The sequence below is a fragment of the Ylistrum balloti genome, unplaced genomic scaffold, assembly GCF_031769215.1.
Source record: "Ylistrum balloti isolate Yb309-2 unplaced genomic scaffold, AGI_CSIRO_Ybal_v1 Utg371048, whole genome shotgun sequence".
Lineage (NCBI taxonomy): Eukaryota > Metazoa > Mollusca > Bivalvia > Pectinida > Pectinidae > Ylistrum > Ylistrum balloti.
In genome coordinates, this window is record NW_026782580.1 from 512,916 (window position 1) to 523,558 (window position 10,643).

The 10,643-nt window shown below is 35.2% G+C and overlaps 1 protein-coding gene across 1 annotated transcript; it reads left to right on the forward strand.

Moving 5' to 3' along the window:
- The first annotated feature begins 2,870 nt into the window (after positions 1-2,870).
- LOC132560298 (IQ and ubiquitin-like domain-containing protein) lies at positions 2,871-9,668 on the forward strand. Its single transcript, XM_060224965.1, has 12 exons — positions 2,871-2,915; positions 3,273-3,407; positions 3,885-4,442; positions 4,837-4,971; positions 5,160-5,327; positions 5,668-5,999; positions 6,188-6,574; positions 6,765-6,935; positions 7,127-7,303; positions 7,645-7,893; positions 8,127-8,312; positions 9,179-9,668. Exons 2-12 carry the CDS (start codon positions 3,281-3,283, stop codon positions 9,350-9,352), a joined length of 2,664 nt encoding a protein of 887 aa, XP_060080948.1. The 5' UTR covers positions 2,871-2,915; positions 3,273-3,280; the 3' UTR covers positions 9,353-9,668.
- The last annotated feature ends 975 nt before the right edge of the window (positions 9,669-10,643 follow it).

Genomic DNA, 10,643 nt, shown 5'->3' on the forward strand with positions numbered 1-10,643 from the left:
ATATTTTACATCTACAATGGTAAAATCTACCATGTCTAAGCCAGTGATATTTTACATCTACAATGGTAAAATCTACCATGTCTCAGTCAGTGATATTTTACATCTACAATGGTAAAATCTACCATGTCTCAGTCTGTGATATTTTACATCTACAATGGTAAAATCAGTGATATTTTATCTACATGGTAAAATCTACCTCAGCCAGTGATATTTTACATCTACAATGGTAAAATCTACCATGTCTCAGCCAGTGATATTTTACATCTACAATGGTAAAATCTACCATGTCTCAGCCAGTGATATTTTACATCTACAATGGTAAAATCTACCATGTCTCAGTCAGTGATATTTTACATCTACAATGGTAAAATCTACCATGTCTCAGTCAGTGATATTTTACATCTACAATGGTAAAATCTACCATGTCTCAGCCAGTGATATTTTACATCTACAATGGTAAAATCTACCATGTCTCAGCCAGTGATATTTTACATCTACAATGGTAAAATCTACCATGTCTCAGTCAGTGATATTTTACATCTACAATGGTAAAATCTACCATGTCTCAGCCAGTGATATTTTACATCTACAATGGTAAAATCTACCATGTCTCAGTCAGTGATATTTTACATCTACAATGGTAAAATCTACCATGTCTCAGCCAGTGATATTCAACGTCTACATTGGTAAAATCAACCATGTCTCAGCCAGTGATATTCTACGTCTACAATGGTAAAATCTACCATGTCTCAGCCAGTGATATTTTACATCTACAATGGTAAAATCTACCATGTCTCAGCCAGTGATATTCAACGTCTACATTGGTAAAATCAACCATGTCTCAGCCAGTGATATTTTTACATCTGCAATGGTAAAATCTGCCATATCCCTTAGAGTAATATTACATGTCTACCACAGTAAAATTCATATCCCTGACAGTAACATCATATGACAATAAAATCTATCATATCTCTGACAGTAATACTACATGTCTACCACAGCTAAATCCATCATATTTCTGTCAGTAAGATTACATGTCTACCACAGTAAAATCACAGCCAGAAATATTTTGCTTCACATTCAGATTTTGTGATCATATCTACCACTTCTCAAGCCAAAATTAACTACGCAGTAGAACAATGATAGGACAAAATTTAAACCAATGCTATAATGTACTTTTATGATTTAAGAAATAAAATCTCTGCCACAATCACCTCAAATCAAATCAAAATTGAAAAAAATAAAATTTAGAAATGTGCCTACCTTGTGCATGAATCAACGAAATTTAGAAACATTTTTTTCTGTCGCATTTGGTGCCTGATATGATCAAGTTTTTTCTATATACACACAGTAGCTCTGGCAAAGAGCCAACTACTAAACTTTAATCTAACCTAGGTTTCGCATAGGATATATTTTTTATTGTATATCACTATATAGTAATATAAAAAAGGGTACAATATATGATTTCTACAAAATACAAACCATGATTTACTACTACACAATGTATTGAAATTTGCAATTAACTTCCTTCAATGAAACTGATATTTTTACCTTTCTTAGAGATTCACTGTTTGTAAATTACTGCATTCAAAACAGCAAGTTTTCTATTCAAATGAAGCAACAGTATAGTAAGTGGTTGTTTTTCTATGTCTTCTTTATAACATATTGTATTTTATCAACAACTAAAGTATAAAATTATCTCACATAACTATTTGATAATGTTGTTGTACACAATCTTACATAGCAGTAGACTGTGTTAGTGGCCAATCAATAATACAGTTATTTTGGTTTAATGTTATCAGAATATATGGTGCCAAGTCTCCCATTTTTTTTTTTGCAATTCATTCTCACTATTAAATAAGTACTTTGATTTTTTTTTTATTGGACAAAACATAACTTGCACACTAACTTAGCAAAATAGGTACATATGGTATTATGTATATTGAATAATATGTGTCAACCATGTCTTGAGTATAGAATGCACGAAAGAAATCTTTTTAAAATATATACTGCTTAAGGTATGAGATTGGCGAATCCAAAATGCATCTAAAATAAAATAACAAAAAAAAAACTTATATACATATACCTACGGTATATATAAGAACACTACGAAATACAATCAACTAAAATAAAATTGTGATGTCATAATAAGATTTCATGAACTGTGATGTCAAGGGCCTTATACCATATTTCAGTATATTTAATAGTGTTATTTCATAACACTGTGGTGTCATAATTTAATGAAAAGTTATTCCATAACACTGTGGAGCCTAACATTATGACTATGCTCAATAATTTAGAACAAGAGCCACAAATGAGCTTGAGTCATACATTCATTGTAAAACAATTACACAACCATGACATTATCAACAACTTTTCCAATAATGGCATTTTGATGAAAACGGCCCTATCGAAAGAAATCGAAATCACGTATACAAACGATACTATAGTAAGCAACTGGTTCTTTTGATAGAGTAGAACACAATGCATTACGCTGATTCAAAGTATAAGGTTAGTAGAATCTCCTGGTCAGCCATTTGTAAACTATGCGGGTGTTGGTGTAAGGACAGCTAAACAATGCTTTAAACTCACCTTCTCAAAGTAGAAAACAGTCTAATTTCTCCTGTTTATAAAGTGTCTATATCTGCATCGCCGCTACATATTTACTATTTTTGTACACTTTATATTTATCCTATAAATTTTACTTTGCCTCCGTCGAAGCCTGTTGTTATGGACTCTGAGGTCCAGACTTCGAAGTAAATTGAAATAAGAATAGTACATCGATGCTGATTGGCTGAAATCTTTCTCTTGTCCAATGAAAATTCCTATTACAGCCATGAGTTCGGTATAGCCTGGTTACCTAGACGCCATGAAAACAACCTAAATGGCGGACGACTTGTGAGGGAAAAGATAATGTAAGTATGATAAAGTAATGAATTTGCGAATGCTGTATATATCATCGGTATTATACACCTTGTGCTTTATTTCTCCATACTTCATTGACTTTGATCAACTGCCATAGAGGGCCTAAAAGTCACGAAGTAGTATTATTTTCAGAACAGCCTCTTCATCTGTTCATCACGACACAGCTTCGGTTTTATCAAAAAATTGTTTTAGGTCTACTTAAGCTACTGCTTACTTGTGAGATATTGTATTCAATAAAGTGAACATATGATAAATGTTGGTGAGGCATCCGTCGTTGTTCGTGAACATTGTGCAAGTGAAATATTTGTGGATGTAAACGCACCATCAAAGTACCATGTATTTTTCAGTCCAAATCATGGCAGACCAAGAGGCTCCCCCTCCCACAGACAACCCAGAAGAGGGTGGAGCACCAGCAGAACCTACACAAGAACAAACTCCGCAAGAGGATGCTCCGACTGATGCACCTCCAGCTGAGACACAATGTATGCATTTATGCTTTGATACTGAATTTCAATATGTTGTTGTTTGTTTAAGTAAGACATGACACATATACTTTATTTTAATATTGCTACTTGGTGATAATCTCTTTTTCAATGCACCCTCTTCTCTTGCTTTGTATACAATTTCGATTTAAGAACTTCCATCTCAAACCCTCAACCCCTACCCCAAACAGATTCATAACCATGATTGATGTTTTGCTTTCTTGCCTTCAGTTAAAACTGGAAATTAAAAAAAATAATCAAAGATCAAGTTTTTTGCAGTTACATATGAAGAAATTTTCAGATGATCAAAAAATTATCATATGTATGAGGTATCGTGTGTAGAATTCACTTGTATATATTTACTTGGTGTGGCACTGTATTGTTTCTACTGGCTAATATACCTATATTAGATAAATATGTAACACTTCTATTGTAATTTCATGACATTGTTAAACTCAATGTGCTCTATAATTTCAGCTGAAGAAAAGCCAACAGAGCAAACTACAGAGCAAACAGGAGAGACTACAACAGCACCTACAGAAACTGAGGCAGAGAAGACAGAAGTTACGGAAGAAAAAAAGGATGAAGAAAATCCAACAACAGAAGGACAAGAAAAGGAGGGTGAGAGTGCTGAGGCTCCAGTAGAGGGTGAGGCTACACAGGAAGCAGAGCAAAAGGAAGGAGAAGCAGCTGAGGCGCCATCAGAAGGCATTGTTCCGGCAGAGGGCGAGGCTCCTGCTGGTGAAGAAGTGCCTTCGGGGGAAACTCAACAAGAAGCCACAGAATCTGCTCCAGAACCTACCCCTGCAGAAGAAGCTGCAGCACCTGAACAAGAACCTCAATCTACCCAGCAGGAAGAAGCCCCAGCCCCAACTCAGCAAGAAGTAGAAGCACCAGCGCAACAGACAACAGAGAATTTTGCAAGCCAGAAAGATGATCCCAATTCACCAAGGCCAGAACCAGAACCAGCATCATCAAAACCAGTACAGGATACAACTCTTAGGACCACTGCTAACTTACAAGCTACAGCAACAGGTATTATTGACATTATTTAGAAATTTTTTGGCATACATCAACTTATCTAATTCAAGTTGACCAAATGTTATTTTAATCAAATATTTGTATTTAAATTGTGATAGCATTTCTATTGATAGACAGTGTATGACATAGTTTTAATGTTTTAGGTTTTTTGTGATGGACATTTTACATTGATGGATAATGAACGATATACTTTTATGCTTAATTTTTTATGTTAATTCTATGTAAAGCGCTTTAGTGTAATCCTAACGAATTAGATAAGGCGCTATATAAATTTAGTATATTATTATTATTATTTGTCCTTTGTCATCACAGTGTTAACAAATTTTGTATATTAGTACTATATAATATTATAAGAAATAATTGATGGTTTGACCTTTTTTCATTATAGTGAAGTTTGTGTTGATGCCCAGTGGCCAGGTTGTAACACTTGCTTGCACACTGGGACAGACCCTTGCCCAACTCAAGGCACACTTTGCTGCAGAATTGAAGATGCCCATCAACCTGATCATGCTCATGTTTGCAGGTAATTAAACATCTGCTTTAGATTGTTGTTTACTAGTGCTGGGTGTTATTGGAATGACAATTTTAAAGAACTAGATAAAAAAAAACCCCATGCATCTGAATTCAAATTATGAAAAAAAATGAGAAAGAAAGGGAAGAGAATCTAAAAATGAGAGAAATATAAATAATGCCCTGCACATTGACCTTTAGGTAACAATATGGAGGAGACTAAGACACTGGCTGATCTGGGTGTGGGACCCAACGGAACAATTCAGCTCGAGATGCAGTCATCTGATCCCGTCAACACACCTATCAAATCATATCGACCTCGTCAGGAGTACCACATGCCAGATGTTATCACAGTCAGAGTACAGACAGGTGGGGATCTTTGTAAATAAAACATGGTCTAGTATTTATTTGATGGCCACTGAATAGTGCAAGTATAAACCAGTTGCTTCATCATCGTACAGTAATTGTGAATGAGTTAGTTGGAAATGCATTTGTTTTAATTTCAATGCTTGTAAAATTTTTCCAAACTTTTTATCTCAATTTTGAATGAATTTGCTTTCTTTTTTTCTCTCTCTCTTATTTCTTTTTTCAAAATTTACCTGAAGACGTGGGCTTTCAAAATTAGATTACTGTGAACATAATCCTGATTTTTGAAACAGAATGGTTCTTCTATTTTTTTTCACACTTCTACATGGTTTCCCTTTCTTAGACGATGAAACATCAAAAGATGTCGTGGTTGAGATCGAGAGAACCACAAGAAAGAAGCCATACTTAGGTGGTTACAGACACAAGAAAACAGGTGTGGAGTTCCATCATGCATCAGCTCAGACTGTGAGAAAACAACCTGCTCCGTCCACCTTGCTCAAGTACTGTCGTGACACACAGACGGTAGAGCAGCGTCACAATCTCCAACAGACCAAAAATGACACTTCCACACAGATGACAAAAATTGGTGTCTATGTAGCTAACCTCACTGATAAGTTGGTTAAGCCAGGCAAATATACAACAGCGGAAGAACACCTTGATATGATGCTTTGCCAGGTACTTAAAGCCATTTTTAAAAAATACCAATGAAAGTGATAGTCTTTTGAGCTGATAGAAAAAGTATGAAAACTTTAATAGGGTATAGCTGAAAAAATAAGAGAATGTGATGAATAAAATTTGAAAATGGAAAAATAACACATTGTATTTTCCATTTAGTCTTATGATTGCCATGTTATTTCTTTCAGGTCATCATCATACAAAAATACTACCGTCGCTGGCTCGCCAAACGTTATGTCCAAAAACTGAAGATGGACAAACAACAGAGGATGGAATGGGAGAGACAGGAAGAAATAAGGAAACGGAGAGAAAAAGAAGAAAGAATCAAGAGAGAATTTGAGAGGAGAATGAATCCAAAGACAAAGGAAGATTTTGACCTGTTATATCACGCATTAGAAAAATGGCGTCAGGAGGAGCTAGAGAGGATTAATCATACGATGGAAGATGCAGAACGTAAGGCAGCACTTTGTATGTTGTTGGATCAAGAGACACAACTTATATCTGCCATTGGTAGGCACAAACTGGAGGCAGACGTTGAAAATAAAGAGAAGAGGATACAACAGTTTCTCAAGAAGGTAGAGTAATTGAATACAAGCAATAAAACCATATCTGGCAATAAGTCAATCCATTATTGCTATTATCAAAGTATCAACCAATGCTTAAGTAGGTGAGTTATCCTAGAGTATCCTTATTTTTTAAACAATTTGTTTTCAATTCAGGAAGTACTTCTGAAGTTCTGAAACAATTTCTTTTTTCATTTTATAGGCTGCCGCCCCTAAGAAATGGAAGGGATTTGACGGTAAAGTTACTGAGATGGATACCCCCTACACAATTAGGGCCAAGGAACTCCAGGATATCTACAACAGTATCAACATGAAATACTTAACACAGGATGAACGTCTAGATGTGCTCCTCACTCTCAAACACACAGTCAAGGTAAGGTGTACATCACAATGGATGCCTACATACAAAAATGGATTATATATATAATATCTCTGGACTTTTAGAGAGTAGAATTCTTGTTACTTCCAGCAAGTTCTGAAGCATTCAACAAATTCAAAAATATCTGTTCCTGAATAAATTTTCTAATTTCTGGTTTTAAATTATGATATATTAACAACGTACAGGAGCATGACTGTAAACTTACCCAAGAGGTAATTGAGCTGATTGACAGAGAGGCAGACCTCCTGATGAGAGGTGTGAAGGAATCCAATCTGGATGGACTGCGTAAGCGCATCTCCACCCTCTTCCTTCAGTACATTAAAACTCCAACCTTCAATCCAGAGGCAGCCAAATTACTCAAGGTACATGGGGAATAGCTTTTCAGTTAATTCAAAGAAATATAAACAAAATCTACTTTTTTTATTATACCAGTAAATACTTTTGATCGATTGAAAACCAAGATTGAGTACATGTATATTCTTATGAGTTACATCATCTTTGATAACATGAATTCATACTATGTGGGTGTATGGAAAAAATCTTATTAATATTTTTGAAAATATGGATATTGCTTTATATAAACAGATTAAGCTTTCAAATGGAGGAAACAAAAGCAAACAATTTGATTACAATTTATTTATTTACGTATCAATGTCAGAGCATAAATATCCTGAGTTTGAATTTGAAATTTTTTCACATCCAGGTGCCACAAGATCCATCAAGCTTGCGAAAGAACATCTACTTCTGCCCCAGTTGTAACCAATATCTGCCATCCACAGACTTTGCTCTATCATCAAATTCCCGTACTGTAGGAAAATGTCGCAAGTGTTCAAAGATTGATAACGATGCTCGCACACGTCAAGACATCAGTACCTATCAGTACATGCTTAAGGTTCTTAGGAAAGCTGAGGAGATGTACGGAGATAACTCCAAAATTGCCTTCCTCCTGCAGGTATACTCAGACATTACGTCTGGTTTAATTAAGACTACAATGTTTAACCACATTTTAGTTGGCTCATTACATACTAGTAAAAGAATCACACTACTTGCCCTTCAGTTCTTCTATCAAAAACCACAGCTCATTGTAACATTTTTTCTTAACACAAAAAGTTTTCATTGGTGCTGATCCAAGATTTAGGAAAATGTATGTTACATAAGTGATATAAGCTTATTATTGTTTTCCAGGAACAAGATTTACGTTACCTTGTGGAGAAGATCTGGAACAGTCAGAGCATACTGAGTGCTTGGGAGGATCTTTACGACCTTGTACTGGTCCGCTGGGACAAACACCAAGAGTGGTCTCCCTGGAACTGTATCCTCCTCACCAAGGACGAGTCATCTGCACATGAAAAACTAGTTAATTTAGAAGAGGTATTGTCACCATTCTTTGTTAAATAAGTGTCAATCAACAACACAGTCCATAGTTCTATGTTAGGTCTGCTGTCAATCATTGTTTGGTTGACTGTATCTCAATTCAGTCATTCTCTACATCACCACTTCTGCCATGCTACATCAGTTCTCTTTACATCACCACTTCAGCCAGGCTACATCACAGTTCTCTCTACATCACTACTTCAGCCATGCTACATCACAGTTCTCTCTACATCACCACTTCAGCCAGGCTACATCACAGTTCTCTCTACATCATCACTTCAGCCAGGCTACATCACAGTTCTCTCTACATCACCACTTCAGCCAGGCTACATCACAGTTCTCTACATCAACACTTCAGCCAGGCTACATCACAGTTCTCTACATCACCACTTCAGCCAGGCTACATCACAGTTCTCTACATCACTACTTCAGTCATGCTACATCACAGTTCTCTCTACATCATCACTTCAGCCAGGCTACATCATAGTTCTCTCTAAATCACCACTTCAGTCATGCTACATCACAGAGTTTTCTCTATATCACTTCAGCCATGCCTCACCATAGTCAGCCATGCTATGCTATAATCTTTCTTCATCACCATTTCAGCCATTCAACATCAGTTTTCTCTTTCAAATTAGTCATTTTACTAGTATGACATAATACTGATCAAATTCTGATTCTCGAGAGACTAGCTAATGCTTATGTTATATTTACAGTAATGTGTGTAGTTTTTGTCTTGTATTGATGTTCTGTTTTTCAAGAGAACTTTCTTTTTTCTCTTTATTAAATATGTTTTTTGTTTAAAATTCTTGACAAAAAATAAGAAGGCAAAATCATCAAAATGTATTTATATTTGTTGCCAGGGTTACGGTTCTGTATTCATACACAAAGTTCAACAGAAGCATACCTTGGCCAGGAACTACTTCTCCAGACTTCCAGGAATGGCTGAACACATAAGAATCCGTGCCAATGAAAAATCCATGCCCTCAGGACCGACGATAGCAGGCCAACAACTTCCCGTTCAACAGCGGGCATAACCGATAGCAACTCTAATTGGATACTATATTTAATAACATCTTACTTCATCTATGTCCTGTTTTTCAAATCATGTTAAAATGTACACAAAAAATTAAGAATGGGTTGTCGTGGAAATAATTGAAAATCAGTTAACATTTAGTTCTTGTACCATTTCGAGTATTGCAAAGTGTCCAAGCTGCCACAGTGAAATATAAAAAAAGGAATACTTGATTTGATATTTTTTGTTTTTCGACATTCTGTATACAAAACAAAATGTAAAAGATCAAGATGTCTGTGATGTTTGCATCTTAATTTCCTGTAAAAGACTGGAGGACCTGCGATACCCTTTTGCATGTCTGTGATATGAAATTTTAAATGTAAATATTTATCAATTGTATATACTGTACTTAATATTCTTGGAAAGATAAAAGAAGATTAAATATGTAACATGTAAAATTTTCTCCTGTTATATTTTCTTATTACATTCTATTTAAAGTCATCCAATTAATGACAATCAAAGTTTTATTTCCAAGTATCCTGAAAAGGAAGTTCTGCTGCATTTTTATCTGAAATAACGATCTAGGTTGCATGGGGGTGTTACTTCATGACCCAAAAAACTTTAAACTAATCAAAAGTTTATTGATACAGATATTTGAGTCAGTTTGTTGACTACATTGCCATTAAGTTAAATCATGACAAATCCATCATTAGATTACCGTTAAGTAATTGGGTCTATCGTATCATTACCTGATCAAATGAAAGGAGACATGAAAATATTGTTTTTTGTAGGCACAAAGAAAGGAAAACATCAGTATAGATAAAGATCACCTCACCCCAATCCTTGAGATTATGTGCATCAAGGCCAGATCATGGAATAAAATCCTTAAATACCAGGTCAATCATGCATAACATGTAGGTCGGATCAAGTCACTGTAGCATATCCTGTGCATCTCTAGAATCATCAGTAATGCATAACTAGGATACTGTCAGCTGGGTAGAAATTGACTGCAATCCTGAACTTTGACCCAATGATCTTAAATATACAGTATGTAAAAGTTCAAAATACAAAATGCTGATATCGACCTCTAACCTCAATCATTGGTAGGAAGACAGTTTGACTATGACCAAGCTTACTTCCTTAAGTCATAAAATATTTTACTTCAAGTAAACAAAATTTGAATATGACCCCTGGTCATTGTAGTTCCTAAATAAGAAATCTATGGATCTTTTGATTTCTTTTCTAATCTTTCTATTTTTGTTCCGAGTTATCATACTTGCAACAATTAACAAAAATGATTTTTTAACTACCAA

Bases quoted from the DNA above. Each gene is read 5' to 3' on its own strand.
- LOC132560298 (XM_060224965.1), top strand. From the start codon at position 3,281: ATGGCAGACCAAGAGGCTCCCCCTCCCACAGACAACCCAGAAGAGGGT. The intron at 4,443-4,836 runs GTATTATTGACA...TTTTCATTATAG, and splicing joins CTTACAAGCTACAGCAACAG to TGAAGTTTGTGTTGATGCCC. The intron at 6,936-7,126 runs GTAAGGTGTACA...AACAACGTACAG, and splicing joins CTCTCAAACACACAGTCAAG to GAGCATGACTGTAAACTTAC.